General features: G+C 37.5%; 1 protein-coding gene across 2 annotated transcripts in view; it reads left to right on the forward strand.

Annotated features, from left to right (window-relative positions):
- The window catches only part of CIB2 (calcium and integrin binding family member 2), a gene marked incomplete at both ends in the record, with an annotated part of 45,070 nt that overhangs the window by 13,704 nt on the left and 5,555 nt on the right, over positions 1-25,811 (forward strand). The window contains 3 exons of one of the 2 annotated variants that reach the window (XM_082322085.1): positions 12,727-12,838; positions 24,348-24,495; positions 24,587-24,782. In XM_082322085.1, coding sequence (XP_082178211.1) covers positions 12,727-12,838; positions 24,348-24,495; positions 24,587-24,782 — 456 coding nt within the window. The remainder of the gene's footprint in view (positions 1-12,726; positions 12,839-24,347; positions 24,496-24,586; positions 24,783-25,811) is intronic. The other variant, XM_082322086.1, reaches the window with a different exon arrangement.

The raw sequence follows: 25,811 nt of genomic DNA on the forward strand, positions 1-25,811 counted from the left end.
TTTATGTTAGGCTAAAGAAAACTTTCCTGCTTATGGGCTGTGTATGGGAGATAAGGGAGCCATTGGCTGCATGACTTTGCACACTATCTGTATCAAAAAGCGCAAAATCAAAAATACTTATGAGAAACAGTGCAACCTTAGAATATGATTGTGAAAAATAGATATTCTTGGGGGTAAGAGATTACATTAATGGATGGTGAAAAATAGATGCTCTGTTTGAAAAGTATGCTATACAAAGCTGAAGATTAATGCTTGATTGTAAAATGCTTAGAGGAATAAAATCATGGGAGTAGTTCTGTAAAGACCTAAAATCATGGGAGAAGGAATAGTCACTTGGAATCATTGTATTTCCTCTTCTGCCTTATCCTCAAAGTGTGATGTTTCTGCTTATTGGGAACCTCTATACATAATCAGTTTATGATATGGAAGATAGTGATACATTCAGTAGCATTTATTTACTGTATATAAACTGTTGAATACAAATTGCTGTCTAACTAATAGAGTAGAATCAATAGGTATTTCTGCATGTCTGAGGTGAAGTTTTACTGAGTGGAAATAAAATGGGTTATGACCCCCTCATTAATTAGCACTTACTGATTTAGCATGTCCCCCCCTCAGTTAAGAGGGAAGTAAGTACTGTTGTGCATTTCTTTATGCACTGCAGAATACTCTCAGATGTGATATGAAGGAAGTGCAGGTCCAGCTCTGTTTAGGCTGAACTGAATTTCTTGTGCAGCTGCGAAGTTCGGTGAGACAATCCAGCAAGGAGTAACCTTACCAAAAAAAAAGTTAATAGTTTTTTTGCTGAAGTCAGCCACCCTGGCTGGCTCACCATCCATTTGCATGAGTGTTAGTGTGGACACAAGGGAAGGGGCATAGTTGTGTAGGTAGGCATGAAGGGATGAATATGGCAGCTCTAATTTAGATCGATTTAAGCTGATGTAAAGCAGCATGAGATTGCAATTAGGTGAAATGGGCTAAGTGTTTTTATCTGTCCCTACAGGAAAAGTAGCCCATCAAAAAGCCCAAACAACAAAAAATCTATTTTCTGCTGGTTTAATGAGCTGAATCAGCTCTCCGAGGGATCAGATGAGTGCTAAAGCTGGCACAAGAGTCAGAGCGAGCAAATGCAACTGAAAATGAGGAAAGGAGAGGAGAGCAAGACTTAGCATTTCAGTACCAGTAAGGTGTTAGATTGGCTTAGTCTAACTTTAGTGTGTAAGACTTTGGTACCAGCATCAACTTAAGTCAACATAAACACAGGCTGCGGTCAAAGGGGTTGAGGACACATTCTCTTGATTGATAATCTGAGTGTGGATAATTTGCAAATTATCAGGAACTAGTAGAATTTATGAATTTAAGGTGAAGAAGAAATGAACACAGAATAATGAAAATGGATCTAGGAAAAAAATAAAGTTAGATTGCAGCAGAGCCAAGCATGCCTGGTGAAAGAGAAAAATAGAAAGCAGAGATCATTATTGGTGTTTAATAGCTATTTATCACCAGAAAACCTAAATACACTCTTAAGTCTTTAATAGAGATGGTTAATTTTGAGAAGTGCTTAACACAACTAAGAGGATTCACTCATGACCCCAGGGCAAGAACGTGTTAAAGAATGTTGGGTAATGTAGACATATTTATGTTATCACTGACTCAAAACATTATCTAAAATATGTATAGGATAACTGTCAAATTTTTAGAGTTGTTACTGATTTCATTGGTAAGTATGTGTTAGGGCTTTGAAAACATGCCCCACTTTTCTTAAGGAGAATGTGGAAATTAGACCAGTGTGTATAACTTCAGGACACAACTTTGGTGTATGGAAAGATGCCAGAACACACTGGTAGACAATCAGTTCATAAGTGCCTAGAACATAATATGTGCTTAGAGGGAGCCACTGTGGATTTGTTAAAAGCAGATCTCTTCCTCTGAGTGGCTGCTCTTGTGGATAAGAGAAAAGGAACAGATGCAACATATCTTTATTTTGGTAAAGCCTTTTATATATTCCTGTATGTGTTAGTCCTTTTCTACCTCTATAAGTGTGCTAACCTCTTGACTAAGGTACTATTGAACATACTTAAAAAATTTGTAAGAATGGTAAAAAACATTGAGGTGAAGAGGGTTGCAGATACTATGAAGATCAAGATTAGCTTTTTCAACAGCGCCCAATATATCAGAGAAATTATTAGACCCAAAATGAGCAACAGGAAATTTGCAGTCAAGTATTAAGAACTGAGAAAAATCTGCAAGCGCAGAATGCAATGTAACAAACAAAAAAAAACCAACAGCAGGGCAGGGGGTTAGTTGATCTAAGCAAAATGAGTGTAATTTTAACAAACAAAACCTACAAAACCCCCTGATGCTCTTGCAAAAAAGGAAAATGTAGTTCTAGGATGCATTAATCTCAGCATTGTATATAAAATGGGAGAATTCCATTCCAGTCAGCATTGTTGGGGCCTCAGTAGGAATAGACTGTCCAGTTTTGGGCATCACCATTCAAAAAAGATTTGTTGTACTGGAAAACATCCAGTAGAGAGAAACAAGAATAAGAGGAAAAAATGATATACGAAGAAAGGTTGGAAAAACACTTTATTCATAGCAATGAATCTGTTTATATAACGTGCCTCTCTTGTGCTTGTAAATGGGAACAAATCGTTGAGTTGTTTCTTATAAGGCAGTATTTCTCTTACTCAGTTTTGTAAATCTGATTTTCTAGCACACAAGCTTTTACTCCAGTAATAATGCTTATCTCCTAGTCAGCCCATCTGTTTCTATTTCTCCCTGTAGACGAGTACAATTTGGCAAATACCCAGGCATTCAAACACAGGTGTTCTTGGATGTCTGTCCTAGCCAAAAAGCACAAAATCTGTAAATTAAAAGTTGTGTAGCTTGAGACTGACTTAACCTAGCTAGACAACTGCTGGGGGAATGTGGCACTAAATTACCAAGCTGGGTGCCATCTAGGCAATGAACAAACCTTTGAACCTTTTTGTAGAAGAAAATTAGTAGTTCTGTTGCATTCTCTTCTCTGCCTGTGTCTTGGCATGTTTTTGATGGGTGAAAAGTGAGGTGCAGAGGAGCCCTTCTAGCCAATCCAGCTATATGCTGGATTTTAAATCTGAAACCTGCCTGAGTTAAGTTAGGGAGATAAGCGGTGGTTTCCTCCAAGTGTCTGGAAAGCCTTCCTTATAAGGGAGCAAATACAGCAAACTGCTTGAGATGCATCTCCCTGTGGAGCAAGTCGCTATGCACATGGAGGGAGGGGTTAGAGCACAGCTCCTGTTTTTCTAACACATCCCGTCTTTCAAAAAGTTTGGGGTTCATATGCAGAAAGGGGAAATTCCCATGTGGTCAGCTTTGGGGGAAAAAAGTGTCTGCCAAGAAAATAAAGTTTGGGGGAACTCTATGCCCTTGGGAATCTTCCTGAAGCTGCTATTGATCTTCTTGTTAATTATGTTTCTATTCTTGTTGTTAATAATGTTTCTGTATCGTCTATGAATGAAAAAAAAAAAGGCTTCTACATAATTCCTGCATCTCCTGTACCATAAAGCTTTCCTTTATTATGTTTTATTCAGGTTGCACCTGTGTTGCTAGGCTCAGGTGAGGACAAAATCATTCTCAGTGTTGATCTGCATGGAATCTGGAGTACTGGTGTACTGTGTCCAGTTCTGGGCTCCCCAGTACAGGAGAGAGATGGAGCTACTGGAGAGAGTCTGGCAAAGGGCCACTAAGATGGTTAAGGGACTGGAGAATCTCTCATATGAGGAAGGACTGAGAGAGATGGGATCTGGAGGGGTAAAGAAGATGGAGCTCAGTGACAGGACAAGTGGCAGTGGGTACAAACTGAAACACAGGAGGTTTTGTCTGAACATAAGGAAGCACTTCCCCCGCCCCGTAAGGGTGACAGAGCACTGGAATGGGCTGCCCAGAGAGATTATGGACTCTCCATCCTTGGAGCTATTCAAAAGCCATCTGGGCATGGTCCTGGGCAACCTGCTCTAGGTGCCCCTGCTTGGCAGGAGGTTGGACCAGATGATCTCTTGCAACCTCAGCTGTTCTGTGATTCTTTGAATCACCAGTGGAGAAGAGGCCTATGAGCAGGTTTTTCAGTGGTGCTTCAAGGAAGGAAAAATACTATAAACTGCTTTTATCTATACTTACTATGCATCAAGTAGTTCTGTGAACAGTAGAGTTAGGTGTATCGAAAGGCAAAGCCTTCCTAAGTCTGACTAGATCTTTTAGAATGAATTTATTATTCTAAATTATCTGCCAAAAACATTTCTCATGCAGATTTTCTTTTTAATTTTACTGCAGATGGTTTAGGAGGATATTTATTTAGTATTGTCTTGAATTAATTTGTACTGCTTCATTTTGCATTGCAGAGATGAAAGAACACTTGACATGTTAACTAAAAGCTGGCAGAAGGCTCATCTATCCACCTTTTCTCTTCCCCTTATGCTGCCTTTTTGTAGATCTGATTTCTGTGTCCAGTTATTGTATTTTATTGATATAACTTCATCTGGAAAGCATAGAAGGGACAAGGCATATCCGTAACAGAAAAGTCACAAAATTCCTTCACCTTTCAACTCATCCTGCTTGTGTTTCTCACTATTCTTTGTTCTTTATCCTTTGTCAAATTTGGCAATTTAGTGAGTTGTGGTTCCAGTTTCTATCTGACATTCCTGGCTGGTGCCTTCCAATGTGGCACCAAGTTTCCTGTCCTTTTGGTTTCAGCTTCATATGGTAGATGCCTTTTTCTAATAGAATGTTCTAAACTCTTGCAATCCTTGGAGGCAATAATTCACTGAGGAATTGCTGCAGCACAGAGATTTATGCCTTATTTACCATGTGCAACACGTAACCATCATTGCAAAAGCAGCTTGTGAATGTATGACATAAATCTGACACCCTGAAAGTACTTTCCTTATCAGTTGCAGGCAGCCCTGAAGGCCCCTCCTTCCTCAGTTTCTCAGCCTGGGATTAAAGAACCTCCTTCTCTTTGAGCTGTGGCAACTTTTTCTCTGTGTATGGCAGACTTATGGATATACGTCTTTTTGAACCTGTTCCTCAGCTCTCTGATCACACATTTGTACATCTGCAATAATGACACTATAGGACAATTTGCATCGGGAGGGGGCTACAGCCTCTGTAGGGTCAGTTGTAAATCAGTTCCCATCAGTGTCTTTGCATCAGCATGATGCATTCTTTTCTGCAGTCTGTGCGATCCCATCTTGAATGCTATTGCTTCTTTTCCTTCCAGCCATCTATGTCTCCAGGGGCTCAGAAGGGCTGACTGCTCAGATCTGTCTGTTTCCAGGGCTATGGATAGACTTCTCAGTGCTCCTGCTGGTCTCTGGAGTGGCGAATTCTTCTCTGTATATTACAAGAAGTCCTTCTCCAGCTGTTCTGTTCAACTCTGACAACTGAACAAGAGCCTATAGCTTTGATTATGGTGAATAACTGAAAGCACAACCGCACAGCAACAGAGTGCTTCTCTGGACCTTCTGCTGACATAGTTTATTCCATTCTGTATAGTCAGTCTCCCATCAGGTCATGCCACGACTCCTATGAACTCCTTGTGGGACTGTCCATCAGTGCTCAGTGCTTTGCTTCATTGTTGCAGTTAACCCATTTTGCTGTTTATTTTCTGTGAATATGCAGGGCAATCTAGAATTTATTCTTTGGGATGGTCTTGATTGTAATGTTAAAGTCTTTGAATGCATTCCTGTTATTTAGGAATAAATAGGATATATATTGCTGAATAAAAATATTTTCTGTTTACAACATAAATCAAGTGACTGGTACTATGAAGGCAGGACCAGAGTGGACGAGATGCTTATTAGGTTCTAAAGGCCACTTTAAAGCCTCTACTTATTTCTAATCAATGAGCCATTACAAGCTTTTATCTTTTGTTTTCAGCACTCCTTTAGTGCAGAGTTCTTATTACAAAGGCAGCCCAGCCAGCTGTAATGTGTTGTCACTACCTTTAATGGTGGTGATTTATGTATATCAAGCCAAGGAAGAGATGCTCTGTGTTTTAACACACCCACTGGTGACTTTGGGTACAATCTGACTTTCTGTCAAAGCTTAATAGCAAATTAAAAAAATCACTGCAGGGTGTAAGCTTGGAAATCTCTTTTTTCAGTCTACACAGGTATAGCTGGAGGCTCTGTTATGAGTTTGGAGACATCCCAGTCAAGTCGTGTCCAGCAAATACCCAGAAAGTGTCACCCTTGCTGACTCCAGGATGTTACACCCTTGAGAAGTGAGGACAGACTCTGACCCACCTTTTTTTGCCATGTAAAATCCTCAAAAGTGGTAGAATGAAAGTTAGCATAAACAAAAAGTAGGCTGTGGAGGCAGTACTGTGTTGCTTGTTTGCTTGTTTTTTTCTGAACACAGCTTTTTTGGGTTTCATTGGTTGATGGGCAGCTGAGTTGATTTAAAAACTTCTGCTGCCTACAGGGGTAGGTCTTATTCTGCCCTTATTTAATTGATTAATTCAATAGAAAAAGTATACCCCCATTTACTTGCACGGGCAGTACTGCTGTTGCAACTGCATCAGTTACCTCAAGGAGCTGACTGTGAAAACTTTTGTATTTTCAAACACATCAGTTCCCTGAACCTCACTACAGTTTCTTAAGTGTTAGTGCTTATGCAAGGGAGGTGAGTGGGTGGGTGGGCTTGAAGTTTTTCCAAGGGCAGGTTCAGCAACTTGTGTTTAGACTGGATTAAATTGATACAGAATCACAGCCTTAATCCTTGGATATAGTACATTAAGCTTAAACATATACCAAAACCTGTGGGGACAGGGCATCATCAGTAAATTAAATTTGTCACTACATTCCCTCCCACTCTCACCTGTGGGAGGGAAGACACTAGTAAACACTGCCAGCTTTTCTTCTCCTTCTTCCATGGAGAGTAAATAAGGCGTCTTGGCAACAAAGAGAGCACATCCAGGAATGGAAAAATGCTTCTGCATGCATCCAGAAGAATTTTTTGAAGCAAATATCACTGCAGGATCTGTAGTCACTACTGCAAATACAGAGAGGCTGGTTGCAGGTCCTGGGCTTCTGAATATACATAATGGTCTGTATATGGTAGTGGCAGCCTTTCCAAATCTATATCTGTTCAGACAGCACTGCAAAACCTTACGTTGCTCCCCTGACAAGACATAAATGTTTCTGTGACTTGGGCAGATAGCTAAAGCAGCCTTAGGTTATTTTCAGATATGCTTCTCATTGAGGTGCATGCTGAGTAAAAGGACAAAAAGCCTTTCCTCTCTAGGTCGCAACTGCTCCTGATGTGTTCAAGTCACCTGAAGTGTCTTCTGCTTCTATAAGAACAGGAGGAATATTAGAGCCTTTACCACAGAGGTTTGTTTCTTTTCTGTTTACGGTTAGTAATTAATGTTATTGAGAGATGTGTCAAACAGTCAGTAGTCTGTACAGTGCCAATTGGTGCAGCATTTGGGAGGTGATGACAGAGTCTGACTCACAGTATTGATCATAGTACTTGATCCAAGTATGGCAGTGGTATGACAAATTGATGTAGTGATGTATTGCATAAAGGCAGGAGGATTATGGGTGTAAATAACCCTTATGTCTACTGATCTTTACATTGTGTCATAGAATAATTGATCAGAAATGCATCCGGTTTCCTTGCCAAAAAGTAAATATTCACCCAGTGTAATGTAGGTTACTCAAGTAAACAGAAGTGTTGCTGAAACTCCTGCAAAAGGGACTGTGTTTCACTGTGATACGTGGCTTTCTCAGAATCCTGTAAGAAGCTGAGGCAGCGCTGTTGCTTTTCCACCTGTTTTCTACAAAATCTGGTTATTTGAGAGACTGGCAATCCAGTGCTGTGTTTGTCATAAACCAGTGCATGGTGTCCCTGAAGAACTTTCCAGTATAAAGAACTTTCAGTGGGAAAAGGTGCTACTATTTTTTGTTATTTGGTTGGTTGGGTTTTTTCATTTGTTTGTTTTATTACAAAGGATAATGGAGCTTGTGCAACATACTGTATGTTGGTTTTGGAACCTAAGCTGGAGAAACCTTATGGTCTTTTTCATTGTGATATTAGTTAATTATGCCATGTAATAAGGCTATCACAAATAGAGTTGTAGGATCTTTGCAGGTAAAAGCATGTGAAAGACTATTTTATTGCTGTGATTTAGTTTGCGGGAGCTGGATCCCAGCCACTTCCTACAGACTCATTTGGATGCTTTAGTGTGAAGTCTACTCAGGCGGAAAGCTCTTATACCTACAGATCTTTAAGCAATTTTGTGAATTAATGGAAGAGTTAGTGGCAGGAGAACAGGATATCAGAGCTGCCCTAAAATCTGCTGTTAATTACTTGCACATTTCTGTGTCCATTATCTGCCTTCCAGCTAATTCTAGCGGAGTCCTGCTGAGCCCGAGGCAGTGTGCTGGAAGCCTGTCTGGTTGCTAGTGCCTGGCAACTCCTTTCTGCTCACCTTCAGAGATAAAAGAAAGGATTAACTTTAAATGGACAGACTGGGAACATGTTATCTTAACAGATTTCTGTAAAAATAAATATTGTCTGCATTGTGGATGTTTCTGAATAAAACACAGGTGTAGAAACTGCATCTATTAATATGTATAGGTAGGGTTACATATATGTTACAGTAAAGGTGTTTGGCAGGGGTAGTTGTTTTCTTGCTTTGGTTGTCTTTCCCCACCTCCCATCCCTAGGCATGCATTTCCCTTTCTGATTCTAAAAATTGAGTTCTGTCAGCAAATGTGTTGTTCAACTCGATGCTTCTGACTGTAACTTCTTGTAGAAAGGAAAGAGGAATTAGTTTTATTGTAATCTGTGGCAGCAAACCAAAGGAATGCGGTTTTATTCTGTGTCGTTTGGCAATGTTTTTAGGTAAAACCTAACCCTTTCAGGAGGATGCTTTGAATATTTTCTTAGAGATGCTTTCTGAAATGAGTGTATTTACATTGTATGGAGGTGTAAATGTGCTAGGGTAGTATCATTTGTCTTGAAGGCATAGCAAAAACTCAATGTCTGAAGTAGTAGGAAAAGCACAATAAAGAGAGAATGCATCAGTCTTGGGTAGTTGTACTTGCCACGGTGCCATCAGGTGGACACACTATATTCTTTACAGTTAGTGTAGGTGCCTTGTCCATAGTAAAGTAGGAGTGCTTTTGTTGGCCTTATACTAGAAGACACAAATGAGGTGATATCTGTGGGACAAGGAGGGCAGTTCTAAGATCTAATACAAAACCTAACTGCTCTGCTAAGTGCCTTGCAATTAACAACACAATCCCTTCCAGTTGAAAAATCAGATCCTTCTTTCAGCTATGGGAGAGTTTGGATTACTTTCAGTATAAACAGGTTGTGTTAATTTCTGTGGACAAGATGCTGAATTCTGTCAGCAAGAAACGATGGGTTTACTTTGCACTGATATTGCATGTTATAAAGAGACTAAACCTTTGTCCTGAGAAAATGAACGTCAGTAAGCAGCTGGTAAGAGCTGTGGCTGTGCTCTCTCTTTGATCTCTCTCCCTCTAAGCCTCCATCATTGAAATAAGATTGTTGCTTCACAGCAAATGGCATCTGGGACACAGCATTGCAACCTGTCATGTGCCTTACAAGGGTATTTCTTGTGTTAGAATAATATTGCTTGCTCTGTAGATATTGTTTCAAAACTTCTTACTTAATTTGGTGAGCATCATAAGAAGCTTTAGTATTTCTGCCAAAATAGTACTGAGTACCAGGTCACTGTGAGTCACCGAAGTGCCTCTTTAAGTACCCGTAATAAGTGCTTTTTATTTGTCATCTTAGTATTCAGTCTCTACTGTAGCACTGCGTTATTCCCAGTACTAGAGTAACTTTAAATTCACACTGTTGTGGCTGTTTCTTTTGTTACCATTAACAGGTGTTTGTTTATTCTTGTGATGTGATTATATTTCAGTAACAGATACTTTCCCACAACATTTTTAAACTTCTGTCATATGTTTATTCCCAGTAGGAATTGACTCAGCTATTTTTTTTATAATTTTTTTTTTTTTTTACAAACAAGAGGTTTGTTCAGAGTTTTTTATTGAAAACTAAGAGAAGTTCCATACCTTGCACTTTAGATTAATACAACAAGCTTAGTAAAGTATGAAACACAGATCACTTTGTTCCAATCCCTTCTGTGTCTTCTGAAAGACGTTATGGACAACTCCTTTAAGATGCCCAACTCAGTGCCTGTATTCATAGTCCTGTTGGAGAAGACAGATCAAAGACAGAAAAGTCTAATACTGGAGAAAGGAGAGAAAATCTTGGCAGTTAAAATAAGCAGGCATTGCCAGCTAGTGTGTTTTGAAATGTTGCCCACAATAGTCAATCCATTCCAATGATGAATGCTTTATTTTCATGAAGACTAGAACACCATTTCAGTATTCTGGCTTTAAAAAAAAAAAATCTTTAGATGGATATTTGATTTGAAAGGTTTGCTTTCCTTTAAGTGCTTTTAAGCTGTTATTTCCGTTGTATTTAGGGGCATCTTTGCAGCTGCTGTTTACAACAGAGAAATCAGTTGCTGGAGTGGGAAATGGCTATTGCATCTTGAATTACACAGTATTTATGAAATGTCAGGACAAGCTGTGGTAAGCAGCTGGAAATATGCTTAGATCAGTGGATATTTAATTTCCTGTATGGCACAATATATTGCTGCACAGTTTAAAAACAGTAGTTTCCTAAGATCCAGACAAAACATGTTTCTGTGCTCCCTTTCTGTGTTCTTTGTGACACATCATAATCATGACCAAAGAGGTGCTGAGAAAAGAGATGCCTGTAGATTATTTTCTCCTAGTTTTTGAAATTCATTACCCACATTAATCTGAAATAGCTCAGTTGCTTGTGGAGCTGACTGAGGAGTTGCTGAAGCTAAAGGTGGAAAAACGAAGGAGTTGGTGAGGCATTACTTGCTCTATTACTGGTTTGTTTATGTTCTGCTGTTTAAAACGTTAATCGCTATTTGTAAATGTTAGTATACCTAGGAAGCAGGCAGGATTTTTTGTTAAAATGAAAATGAGTCACAAAACAATAAATATATCCTTTTAATATATATTAAGAAGTAGTACATTTGACCTAATGAGAGACCAGAATACTCTCTGTTAGTACATAAGACATGGCAAAATGACCACTTTCTGCCCTAAGCAGTTTATGAATTAGGTGTAAGACAAAATTTGCACATATGATAAAAATTACATTTTATAGTACATGACATTTTCTAAGTTTTCTGTGAACACCAACTACCTACTCTTCCTTCCTATTCTTTTTACACATGTGGTATTTTGTAGAGGATTGGCAGGTCATACATTCAAGATAAATATATTGATCTCTGACTAATCTTTGAGCATTAGGATACTGGTGTTCCCTCTCCAACCTCTTTGTGCTGATATTTGACAGAATCTTGGATTCTAGATACTTGCCCGCTAGACTGAGATACCACTAGAATGAGTAAAATCAGAAAATCAGTACAGTTAATTTCTCTAATATATGAATTGCTTCTAGACAGGTAATATTTTACTTACTAGGCAATTTCTGTCTGTAGTTTCTCTGAGAGCTCAGAATTTGATATCCATCGGTGAGCTTGAATTGGATACCTGTTTTACTTGAAATGTTTCTATTCCCAGTTTGAGTGAGCATCCTTGTGAGAATAAATGTGCTAAGATAGGTTTAAAATTTGCATCCTCCTTAATTTGATGTTTTCTTTACACATGGCTGTTTTCTCTTGGCTTTTGGGCTATGCTTTTGAACTCATTCACTGGAATATCTGGAGACAGCAAATAAAGGGTGGGATTAACACTTGTTAAGTTAATTCAATTGGAAGTAACGTTGTAGAAACGTTTGCACAGTCTTTGCCCAGGTTGTACGTGAGACTGAGACAGTTTTCATAATTTACTGATATTCAGCTTCTAAACCTTTAGAAACATCTATGTGTTTCATTGCCTTTGACTGTTTCTTTCCCAGCTCCCGTATCAAAACAGTGACATAATACTGTTAGCACGATAAGCAAGCTTTAGAGAGTGAAACTAGGTTTATGAATGTTTGACTTGCATCTCTCAGGAAAGACACTTGTTTATTGCCTTTAAAATATACTGGTTTGATGGATAAGCTGAGCCAAGAATGAAACAAAACTATGTGAAAAGGAATGAAGTGGAAATGGTCTGCGTGCTGGTGTCAGCCGGTGCTAGAACTGTAAGACTAAATCTGCTATGTTAGTGAGGGACAGATAGGCAAAGGGCTTTTTTAATTCAGAAGGAAGGTCTCCCAAGGATACTGTTGTCTATTGCATCATAGTTGCATATTGTTTGGCTTTTAAATTCTTTGAGCTGTTAAACAACTTTTTATTGCATAGTGCAGGTCAACCAATAATCTGCACTGAGATGGGATCCCTGGATTATACTCACAGTGTTAGTACATTGGTCCAGGCTTACTTCTTCTGTGCATGTACCTATACGGTGCTTAAATGTTATATACAGGTAGTGTGAGACACCTCAAGTTGTGCATGTGTGTTAGTAGCAGTTATGCTGGATACTGCATCAAAGCCCTCTTTTTTTCAAAAAGATGGGGATTTGGTGGGCTCAGACTTGTGCACTAAAAATAATAATTAGAGCTGCAAGACAAATTTGTGTCTGATTACTGTATGAATGGAATTGGTTACTTAAAATTGGTTATTGGCTGTTTTTTTCTGCTTGTTTACAGGTTGCATGGCCGATACCATGAAATGGCACCAAACGTTGTGCCCATGGACTATACAAAGGACCCAGATGTTAAACTACCTATGCAGCTTATAATAAACATGCCTGAGCTAAAGGTATCACTTCTGACTGCTTACAAACTGTATCTTCTTAAGTTATGTAGCTCATCTGCCAGAGATTTTGCCAAGTGAGTTTGATATCCTGAAGCAATGTGGCATGCTGAGGTCTTCCCCTTCCTGTTACTGTTCAAGGGCAAAACCATCCCCAGCAACTGGAAAATACCTAGGTGAATGTCTTTTTTTCAGAGATAGTTGGGATAGATGTTAAAGGAAATGAGTAGGAAATTAAATTAAATTTTGCAATCTTTCAACTTTGTATATATCGATCCCTTAGAAGCCAGTGGGATCTCTGTGTGAAGAGCTGGTCAGAAATCAGAAGTTCTTATCTTTCTTATCTCTCTGTGTGTTGACAGGAAATTTGCCAGAGGTGTGCAGAACATTGCTGATCAAAAGTAAAGATTTTCCCCTCTTTTTCTCAGCTGCAAGAGCACAATAAATATTATTTTTCTTAATTATTAGGAGGTTTCATTTTTCAGGGAGTCATTACATGATAGGGAATGGAGAGACAGTCCATGTAACTACAAATGAGAGAAGCAGTAGGCATAAAGCAATCAGTGCAAAAAAATTGAGACAGTATTTGGTTTTATTATTTTATCAGTTCAACAATTGAATATGGTTTTAACAGGACAAATGGATTTTTACAATTTATTTTTTAAACAGTTCATTGAATTATGTTGTCTTTGGTCTTGTGGTCTATTTTTCTTTTTCATGTGTGCAAATTAGTTGACACCTTTAAATTACTATCATGTAGAAACAACTATATGTTCACTGTGATAGTTGCATGAAGTATTATTAAGCTTTTTAAGAGCAATGCCATAAAAAAAACCCCTTGTAATTGATGGCCTTCCACTTCATTTCAATGATTTAGAAACTCTTCCTTAATGTTGTAAGAGATCAAATCTTTGGGGGAAAAAAAAGTACAAGCATAAGCAATGCTTTAGAAATTCAGTTGCGGAGGAGTTTAAGTCAACATAAAGTGAAAGACATTTGAATTAGATTTGAAGCTGAAGTTCACAGGACTCCTTGTTCCTTTAGTACCAGACTTACTGCATGTTTGATTTTGGGACAATACCATTTATTGAACAAGAAGCAGATTTCACTCTAAAGAATGCTTGTTAAAAAGTGTTTGACCAGCATTTCATATAAATGGAAATATTAGAGACTGAATGCATATGGGTGTTTAATTCAATAGAAGACCTTTGAAAAATTTTCATCCTTCAGTTTTGACTGTGATTTACCAGATACCTATGTACAGCTTAGAAATTTGGGTTTCTGAAGAAACAGAAATAATTTAGGATTCTTTTTCACACTAAGCATGGGATTCTTCAGCAAAATCCTAATATATGTTTATACTCTTTCTAATGATGAGTTGGCCCTGTAATAAAGTAGATGAAGATGTAGCTAGCTTTAATTCCAAAATTACGCATAAAAAATAAAGAAATATTATAAGTTTTAAAATTTTATAAATAAAAAAAATGCAAGGAAAACTTTAGACATCATTAATTTTATCATAAAAGCCATAAATGTCACTGTCATCAACACAGCACAGCTACATTGAGTTACTAAAAATATTAATAGTTAAGGATTTTGGTAGGGCTGTTTTGCTAATGACCTTCCTTAACAATATTGTGTAGTATAGGAATAAAATTAGTATATACCTCACTATTGTTTAAATAGTTATGGAATTGAGGCCTGTGATATGCTATGAGCTGTTCCTAGAACTTAAAAAATAGTTCTTTCATCAGCTGGTTGAAAGCTATTCAGCCTTTTAACTCCTAAAGCTGCATAACCCAGCCCTAATTAGAATCCAGCTCCAGGTTAGTTTCATAGCAGCTGTGTGCATGTTCCAAGTATGTGTCCTTGACTGCCACAGGTATAAGCGTAATTCCCTCTTCTGCAGCTTGCAAAGTTGACCTTCCTAGCTCACCTCAAATAAAATGAATGACGTTTAATAAATCATGAAGGTACCGTAGTTTAAAAAAAATTCTTCTCATCTTTGCCCATTATGTTACGCAGTATGAAGTAGGACAGGATACAGAAGTAGTGTAATTCAAGGTTTGTTTATATATGAACTTGTAGTATCAGCAACATTCAAGAAAACATTATTTTTCAATAATATTATGTGTTTAAATGTATTGAAGTGTCTATGAAAGAGCCTAAATTATGTGCCTGTATACTCAATGATGAAAAAAATGCATCTAGATGAGTACTCGCGGAACTTTAAAACAGGGGGTATAAAGATCTTGCTGAAAAGTTCTTTTCAGTTCATTCAATTGCATAAAATAGTATATATTAACCATTCGGATATCTTATAAATATTTCACATAAGTTTTGAATAACATAAATGTTTGTATAGTTTTTTTCTTATTGTACAAATAAGGAAATTAGGCAACAGGCAAAATTAACAATACTTTGCAAAAATGCCCTGTATTTTAGTTACCTCAAATTGAGTCCAATTTGGAGATAGCAACAAAGATTTCAAATTTGATTATCTGTAATTAGATTTAAGACACAATTAGGCATCAGAATCAGTAGCCTGCAAGAAGCTGCTAGCACAAGCAGATCTAATTAGGCCCTTAGGCTGTATTCTGAAGTATAGTGTTGAATTACTCAGTGGAGCTAAAAGTTGGGAATTGGAACACTTGCTCAAAGTCTTCTTTGTCCTGCCTACAAGATCACGGGATCAGATGAATAATACCAACAGGTGAATAGAGAACAATTATACACAATTTTTCACAAGGACAAGGAAGTATTGCATGAAATTACAGACAGACAGCTGACATAATGTGTGAATATATCGAGGAACTCATTGCCACAAGACATGTTGGTGAAGACAGCATTAGTCTTCAAAAATTATTTAAGTGCTTTTATAGAGCAGAATTCCACAGATAGCTCTTAAGTTTTAGGACCTGGATGTAATATCTAACTCAGAAAGTCCTTGAAATGCTCATTGCACTAATCTCGAAAATACTATGGGAAGGATCACTGGGTATATCTCCCTCCTTTTTTTAAATTCTTGCCTTATCTGCCAGTGGTTCCAGTTAGAGTTAGGCTGGTGGGCTGGATGGACTCACGGCAGTTCTCGTATTATACTTTTTGTTTTTCCCCCTTAGAAGCAACCCCTACATCCATTGGATTTATTCTTAATGCCCCAGTGAGATTTGTCTGAGATGATTTAATTAAAGGACCTGCTCTTAGCAGTAACCTGGAACCAGTCATTTGAAGCTTAGCAGCTAGTACAAAAGGAAGACGACTCTTCATCTTGAAACAGGAATATTTGCCTGACTTACTGAAGTGCTGTCATGTTGGACAGCTGTATATAAAAATGCAAATTAGTGTTGCATGGAATACAATATGACAAAAATTACTAATGGTCTTACCTATGTGAATATAAAATAATCAGGGTTTTTTAGTAGCTGGCAGGATGAAATAGCATGGGCTTCACAAAGTCTAAATACGTGGCAGCATCTTGAAGTATTCTGATTGTTTTCAGCCATCTGCTGTTCTTGCTTACGCATAAATATTGAATTCTTATCTTTGTGATAAAGTGTATCATCCTTAAGGGCTTTTGATTCATTCATCCATTACTGCAAGTAGTTTTATATCTCTCTAACATGTCTGCAACTCATTCATCACTGTAGCATCGCTAGATGCTTGTACTGGTACTTCTGGTATGGACAATCAGTATTCCTTAAGTTTTATGTTATTAACTGTAGGATCTTGATAGCGCAATATGAAATTCTCTGGCTTAGTTATGTGACTGTGAAGAGTTTAACTGCCAGATGGCTGATAGTTGCTTTATGAAAAATCAAGGCTAAGTTCAGAAAAGAAAGTGAGAAACAATAATCGTATGATTATCTTTTTTTTTCTAACGTTCTTTTTGGCTTCAGTGATACAGGATTGAACACTTAAGGAACAGCTTATTCTATGAAAACCGTAGAGATGGGAAACTATTATATTTACAAGAAGGCCTGGTACTTAAGCTGAGATATAAACCAGAAATTTTATAATGGACCACGATTAGATTTTGAGATACAGGAGCACATCTCTCTACCTTAACAAACTTAGGTGGTAATGATAATAGATTTCCGTGAGTAAAGTGGATCATAATCTATCTTCTTGCACCACATCAAGTCTGTGAGGCTTTCTGACCCTGCTTGAGATGATTTCTCTAGGGTAATGGAACTTGATTTTATGAAAATAGCAGGACAGAATTCAGTGTCAAATTTTCTAATAATTCTCTCCCAAGTCTCATAAGGCTGTGGAAGAACCTTAGAAATATTGCTGTCAAACCACTCATTTCAGCAATTCTAGCAGTTCATAGAGAAAGTGCTTTCAATAGCTAGCGAGCTTGTTTCCAGTAAAATATCAGTTACAGGAGACTAGATCTTTCTCCATAACTCTTTCAAAACATTAACACTAAAAGATATTAAAATGCCACCTAGGATCTCGGTTATAAACCGGGGTCAATCTTGGTCATGGAGCATTTTACTATTTCCTGTGCAGATGGTGGGGAGGGGGAGAGAGTCTTTCCCCTAGAGTTCATTTTCTAAGCAATCTAGGTAGTAACTCCAGCTCATACACTAAGAAAAATATATCTTTAACCTTTGCAACTTGACCAGACTGCTAAATAAATCGTTCTGGTGTTTTCTTTCTTCAGTAAATTTTCATCAAGGTGAAGACAAAGCCAACATTTAAATCTTAAAATAGAAATAAATGAACTAAATATCTACTGAATTTTAATAAAATTAGTGATAATTTCAATGCACCTGGCTTTTTTCATATACACATTACATTTCTAGTTACTGGCAATGTTGAGCTCAGTACCACTGCAGATTCTGACAAATGGATAGAATCAATAATGCACTTTTCTAAATTAGATTCTGCTACTATAAAGAAAGATCTTTACCTAATGCATTAATGTTTTGAGCCAGGATTTTTGTGTTTCAAAGGAAAAAAAATGCTGATGGTCACTCACTTTAATTGGTTATGAATTATTCACTAACTCATGATTCTTAAAAGTTGAAAGTGAGGACGAGAAATAAATAAATAAAGAAGGGGCAGATACTTTAAGTTTATTAGGTCTACCGTTACACTGAAGTTAACAGAGCTAGTTTACTCCATCTGTTTCATTGCCGCCTCTGTTCTCTAATTTTGACAATCTTGGTTACACAGGCAGCAGTCTAATAAATTAAATTTAGGGCATATGGGCACCTGTGAGATTGCAGCAATTAATATGGCAAAATTGTAGCAATGATATGGGTTGTTCAGTATGAGACCACGTAGAAAGCAAAAGTGATTTTTATTTCAAAACAAAACTTATTCCACTCACATTATCCCTGTCATTTCCACAGAACTAGATGTGGGAATGTAACCTGATGACAGAGATCACATATGATCTGTAGAAGTGAGTGGGTGGCCATCTTTGTGACACATACGTCCCTAATGGTCAGAATCTTCAAATTGGTGTACGGCCTGTCTCTGGTTGTTGTAGTGTAGAGCAATCCTTCTGTCAGGAGTTGGTCATCAAAGGACTTCCTGGAGGGGAACCATTTTTGTTTCATTCACTTTACAGTCTGTTGCTTTCTTTTTTTGGCTCACGCAGTAACTTCATTGATCCTCGCAGGCCTTGTCATTAGCTGCAGTGGTGAGTAAGGTAGTTCATAAATCCACACGCTACTGAAACGGAATGACCAGCAGGCACAGGAATCAGTCAGGAGAAAGAAAGGACACACAGGGAACAGTGAATTGATCACACATTTCAGAACCAATGTTAGCACCCTATTTTTGGTCAGTTTAAACATGAATGCATGCAAGTTCCTTCAAAATAAAATGAAAACACTTTCTACAATTTCAAGAGGATGGAATTTTAGAAGTAATTTCAATGAGTCCTCAGTTTCAAAGCTTTCCATGTAACAGGCAATGACACTTGAGAGAGCAGGTTGATACTCTTCCCAAGCCCCCACCGCTGCTCTGGCCAATCTTTGCCTGCAGCTCATCCCAACTTCCTTGCCTCTGCATCCTCTTAGTTGTTTCTAGTTATGATGGGATGTTTTACCCCTTCCAGACCACTATTCTTGCTTCTCTGAAGCCCCTTTTTAAGTATGTGTCTCAATCAACTGTATGCCCTCCAAGCGTAGTAAGTGAGGGCCATTTTCTCTCCATTGAACTCCAAATCTATACCTGCTTGATGGTCTTTACCAGTATTGTCTGCAGTTTTCTGCTATAGTTAGTGAATCAGTTTTTGTTAAAATGCCTTATATTCCCATGGTATACTGTTACATTCTGTAATATTAAAGCAATTCCATATGCAACCAGGTTATTTGGCTGTTGTGATCATAGTGGAGCCTTCAGTAAAGAGGTAAGCTCATTGCTGCAGTCTTACATTTCTGCTTTCTGACAGAATGACATGATCATTTTTTAAAAATGTAAACATATCAATTTAGCTGTATCTTAGCTTTGGTTTGTGCAGGGTTTTCTTAGCCAGTACCCTGTAGGCACTGCAGAGAAGTTTGATGACATGAATATAATAATCTACACATGAAAAAAAGGAATTGTTGATTTTGAGGAAGAAGGACAAAAAAAAACTAACAAAGAAATGTGCTTTTATCTGCTCCAGGGACAATTTGTTGTTGCACTTACTATACTTCCCTTCCAAACCACCAGCCTCTCCTATGGAGATCTGGTAATGAACAATTTAGCCATTTTTATATTAATGTTTGTCTGATAAGAGTTCATTTCTATTTTTTTAGAAATAACTCCTGAAATTTGAGAAAGGTTTGCTTCTGATAAGTTCTGAACAAGTCCTGATTAAAGCATTCAAAGGGATTCTGGCTTTCAGTAGTCTGCAAAGCAGACTGCTTTGTGCATTTAAATATCTTCCATAATGTTGGTGGGGACTTATGTCCAAATACAAAAGAGAAAATTGTCATCATGTTTCTGTGGATATAAAACTGAGAGCCATTTTCTAATGACTGTCTAGCCTCTCCAGCTTAGTTATCTTGACCTATCTTACAGCTTTACTTGCAACCTCTTATTTCCAAAATGCAGACAGCTTACGAGAATAGGGTGCAGTGCTTTAAATAAGTTCATCAAGCTGCAAAACGGATAGGGCAAAAGGACAATGCAGTGCTTTGCTAGAGCCTGTGATGGAAACTAGAAGACATGGGAAAATAACAAGTGACTTGGTAAGATTTAGCTGCAATCTCAGGAATAAACCCTATAATAGTTTCTTAGAAAACCAATGGTTATGTTTTATTGTATGGTGTTCTAGGTCTGCATGTTGGAATAGATGCTACATGACATTCAAAAATGTACAGAAACACAATTATCTGAGTAGAAAAAGTGATTGTTAAAAAGACGGGTGGCACTTTTAGGATTATCTCAAGCCACTACAGCAGCACCAGTCTGCAAACCAGCAGAGTTTTAGCTGTAACAGTTCTTTATTGTTTCTGTCTCCCCTCTCATTTTTATTGTGAGAGGACAGAAAAAGCTTTTTAACAAAGACAAGTGTAAGTTTCTAGTTTTAAAGGGATTCTTTTTTAAACAATTAATGCTTGAGGGAAGACAATCTAGGAAGGAACAGTATTGTTTTCCCCTTTACTCCCTTCCCCCATGGCTTTTCCTTTAAATATGATGGAACCTTAATCTGTGCTCTTTAGAGTAGAGGTAATGAAATTACAGAAAGGATGTGAAAAGTATCTCTGAAGGTAAGCCAATACTTTCCATTGTGTAGACCACAGATAAACTGCCTGAAGACACATAATATGAGAAAGTTAAAGGAAAGAAATCAATAGGAGGAAAGATTTTATTTTTCATTTAGGTTTTAGAGATCCATTTGGCAAAGAGTTACTTAAGAAGTATGCTTAGGTCCATTTAATTCATTGTTAATTCATCTGTATTGTCAAGATCTCTGATTTGCCAAATAGATAATTCATCTTATGCTACTGCAATATACTTATTCAGTCAGAGAGATCATGCCTAGCATTTCTAATGCAGAAAGTCCTGGGTTTGATGTCCACTGCTGATAGGGATATTTGCATCTGTGTACTCCCTGTTTGTTACCCAATGCTGCCTCTAAGATGTCAGTTTACAACTGTTGCTGTGACACTTAGTTCCGATGAGGTTTGTTCCAAAGAAAGCAATATAGTATTTTAGAAATAAAAAAGATAATTTTTCTAACATGTTTTCTCGTCCACTCTTATATTTAAGACTCAGCTGGACATGGTGCTGGGCCATCTCGTCTAGATTGTGCTAGAAAGGTTGGACCAGATGATCCTCGAGGTCCCTTCCAACCTGGTATTCTATGATTCTATGATTTAGCATTCTCTAATATTAAACGTTTAACAGATACAGCAATTTTTAATGTGATTTTTAGGAAGAAAGTGGGCCTTTTTCACGTATTTCAGCCCAACTGAATCTTACTTTGGCTTATTAATAAACTAACAACTTGAAACAATAGAATCAATTGTTTTCCACTGAGCGTCTGTATGTATATTCATACTACAAACAGGCATATTGCCAAGCACTCAGGTCAGATACTTTAGCCTTAGCAGTACACACAGTTGCACATCTGCTATACCTCCTCTATGCATCATGCACATGATGTGAGTGATCGTTACATATCCTTTTACAATTACTTTCTCTCAGCCATCTGGCTAATTCTGGGGTGTTGTTTTTCTTTCTGAGACTCTCAAGAGATCTGGTCCTGCTGCTTTTTTGAGCCTGTTGTCTTTTTATTTTCAGGAATCCCTTTTTTTCTACTCTATTTAATTTCTTTTTTATTTTTATTTGGCCTGGTTTTGTCTTCATCTGAACACTGAGCTCAGCCTTACATCTTCAGCTCAGAGCACAGTGAGCTCATTAATCTTCTACCCTTTGAAATCTGTAGGCATGCTCCCTATTGTGGAATTACTTCAGTCATCGAACCCTGAAGAAGAATTTGAATTTAGTATTGACTGCCTTAATGGGCTGTTATTTGAGCCTATGGCTTTGTGGTCTCTACTTCACCTATCCATTAAAACAGCCTTATTCCTGGCCATTATCTCAGCCAGAAAGACTGGGGACATCTTGGCATTTAGTAGTCCTAAAATCTCTGGTCAAGGTTACTTTTTGAATTTTGAATCTTGATGGTCTCAGGGAATTATGCTTCCAATGTCTCTTTCTCAAATATCACCCATCCTCAGAAGATTGACACACACACTTATGTGGTTTGTCATTAGATGGATATTTGCCTTTTGGCAGACTCCAACTAATTTCTACCATGGAAATAGTCCTGGAGCGCAAACTGCAAGACATCTCATTAGATAGTTGATGTATCCTGAGTGCTTTGTTATTATTAAATAGAAACCTCCTGATAGAATCAGGTATGCTCTCTGAGGATGTGAACGGCCAGTATACCATCTGTGAAAAAGTATCTTAAAGTTCCAGCTGGGATGGCCACTGGAATCTCTTCTTAAATTTGCCAGGTGACATGACTTGCCAAATGTATGTAGGTGTGGTATACCCTTGATCAGTCCATGTCTTGTACCCGAATGTCTGACCACTTCTCTGTACCTGCATCCCAGAACTAGACACTGCAAAGGGTCATCCCGTAGTGTGAATCTACGCATTGACTGATCACCTGGAGAAAAAAGGAAGGCTGTTTTCCAGGAACTGGATGTTCTTTGAAATGTTCGTGTGCACAGTCATACCTCACATTCCTCTTACAGAAATTAAGCTTTTGTATGTTACGCTTGTCTTTTATCAAGAATCCTTAAAACTTTTACATTTTTTCATAGCCTCAAAATAATGAATCTTAAATGTTATCTCTGTGTGGGTGACAAATCTCATTATGCTTCCAAGTTCCCCCTGTGATTTCAGTTGTACATCTTTATCTGCAGCTGTTGCTGTAAGCTGCTGCACACCATTTAACAGTTGTTGAATTTCACTTCAGAGGCAGCTGCATATTAGTGGTAAGTAAGTAACCCAATTCTTGTAAGGTACTTTGTGTTCCTTTAAGATGAAGGATACTACAGAAGTATAAAACATCAATCTGTGTAACTCTGCTTTGTACATGCCACTTGTATTTTTTTTTTTTAGTCTCCACAAGTATGCAGAAAATGTCTTCTATAGATGCATATGTTCTGTGTGAATTATCAAGAAAGAATACAAGTAAACCTAAAAATAACATTTCCTGGTCGTTTACCTCTCAAATATAGCTGTTTTATGAAATTTCATTTAAAATAATTGGATGGTTTATGAATACTTGTTAGCTAATTAAACTTACAGAAAAAAAAATTAAATGGATATACGTTTGAGCTCTGAGCTTCTGCAATACTGCTTCTTTTAAAGCCATATAAAATGCTGCATGCATATTAAAAATAATGAACATGATATGCCACCACCAAAGCTGTTTACATTTTTAGGAGATCAATATGTTAATCGTTGTCTTGGCTTCAGATAAGATCTGTAGAACAGCTTTGATAAGATGCTGCTCACAGCCCAAATGATGTTTGTGTGTTTTATTCATAGTCAGTTGAATTGATTTTCCCATTTTTATAGACATAGCTACAAATTCATCTTGGGTTTTTACATAGCTACGAGAAAGATGTTGTTTTGTTACTATAAAAACATTTATTTGGACTTCAGAGTACTAAAGCAGTTTTTCTTATGCTTCCTTGTGTGTTTATGGTTTTAGAATATTGTCTTATTCAGAGTAGCCTTGACACCAGCTGGGTTGGTAGAGTGCTAGAAAAGGATCTTAGGATCATCTCCTGCGGAGATGAAATTTCATTTAAAACTCTGGAGTTTGCAGTCAGTTCAACCAGAGGTTGGACACTGATATGTATCAGAGTGAAAATGAGAGACAGTTCTACAAGATTCCACTGGGTTGTGACTCTGCATCCTTAATGAACAGACACGGTTTTGTTGATGGTTGATTGATGGTTCCACATCAGTCAGGTGTGGAATGCAGATATTTACTTTTTAAGGTGGTTTCATAAATAATATTTGTTCCTCCAGCCTTCAGTCAAGTGCCACCAGAAAGCATAAAGACCCTGCTTGTTTCATTGGCTTTCCACCTGAGTCTCTGTTTCCTTCCCCTCCTGTCATCTGTTCGGATGTGCTACTTTCTTAATGTAGGAGCTGTAACTCTCCCGACTGTATCAGTCTGACACCCTGTCAGGAATCTGTTACGTGCAAATGATCTTCACACTCTTAGTACCTTTACCCTAACATTTATAAAGCGTGTGTTCCACACAGGAGAAACAAGATGAGCACCAGTTTAGAGAGAATGAGTAGCAATGGAGCTGAGAAAATCTGGGCAAGAAGTACTATACAGCAGCATGTTCTGCTGACACTTTCTGCTAAAGCATGCAAATATAAATTTTTAGATGCATTTTGGAAGGAAAATGTTGTCTTCAAAGAGCCAACCATGGAATTAAATACTCATCATTATTAACAGGGAGTCTGCAGGTTTTTTGATCTTCCAAATACTTAAAAATAAGTATATATCTGTTTTTCACAGGAGAATCCCTTCAAGGAAAGGATCGTGGAGTCTTTCTCAGAAGATGGAGAGGGGAGCCTCAGCTTCAATGATTTTGTGGATATGTTCTCTGTGCTCAGTGAAATGGCTCCTAGAGAGCTTAAAGCAATCTATGCCTTTAAGATCTATGGTACTGTATTGGGATGCTTTTGTATGCCTTTTTTGTTTGAAGAAGTACGAGGGTTGTTGGTGATCTTTGCTTTTGTTCTTTTATTGTTTAGATTTTAACACAGATAACTTCATTTGTAAATCAGACTTGGAAAAAACCCTCAATAAGCTGACCCGAGAAGAGCTAACAGCAGAAGAAATCACTCTAGTTTGTGAGAAAGTGATAGAAGAAGCTGACATGGATGGTGATGGGAAACTAGGATTTGCAGATTTTGAAAACATGATTTCCAAAGCACCAGACTTTCTCAGGTATTGTTTTCAGGAAAAGATAGTCTCTTGCATATTTTCAGGTATTTTTTTAGGATATCACTGTGTAGTATAATACAAGAAATGTCAGATGTAAGTACTTTACCAGAGAGCTGACTAGAGGATGACTTCTTACCTTAATGCAGTTTACTTTTCTAGAGCATATTCCAGTTCTCTCCTAATTTGAAGACTACGAGCTCAATGACTTTTAATTATCTCCTTTTATTTTTTCCCCTTTGGTTTGTGTGGTTCCTTCAGGAAAATATTTTGATCTATTATAAGCTCAAATTCACATTGTTCTCAAGCCTATAGCAAGGATCCATGCTGTCTGAATAGGAATGTATGTGAATATTGTATACATGTTACAAATTTACATGGAAATACATTGATCTTTTGTGTTGAGAAGGTGAGAGCTAGAGGACATTACAGTGGTACCGTTCATGCTGGTAGCAGAAAATCAATTAAAATGATTAATTACTGCAGTCTTTCTTCAATCCATTGTTAATTGGGGTTTTTTTGTAACTGATATTTTTTATTTTTGTTGCTGAGTTTCTTCCTAATAATCTATAGATAAACCCCAGCTATCTTAAGGCAGTTTTTCTTGCATATTTCATGTTTAAAGAGACCTTTTGAAAAGGACAATGACTTTTCATTTTTACACATTAATAAAACATTCCATATAAACTTATAGTTAAGGCTGTTACTTAAGTAATACAAGGATAGACCCTCTTTAAGAAATTATAGTGAACCAGCCAGCAAAATAAGATACTCCCAGATTGAGAGGAGTTCATATTTGAATCTTGAATCCACGGGCAGAGTAGGCTGGAGCTAAAACCGAGGTCTAATTTCTCTCCAAATTTCAGTGGTCTGGGTTAACTATGTCTAATAGTAAATGCTTGATAACCTGAAAAGGTTTTTTTCATAATCTTTGTTCATACACATTGTTGTTAAGTTGGTAGTGTTGCTGTTTGTCTGGTGATAATTGATAATAACAGATAAATTCTAACATCTGGGAAAATAAATAATCCGACA

The sequence above is a fragment of the Platalea leucorodia genome (assembly GCF_965183815.1).
Source record: "Platalea leucorodia genome assembly, chromosome: 9".
Taxonomy (NCBI): domain Eukaryota; kingdom Metazoa; phylum Chordata; class Aves; order Pelecaniformes; family Threskiornithidae; genus Platalea; species Platalea leucorodia.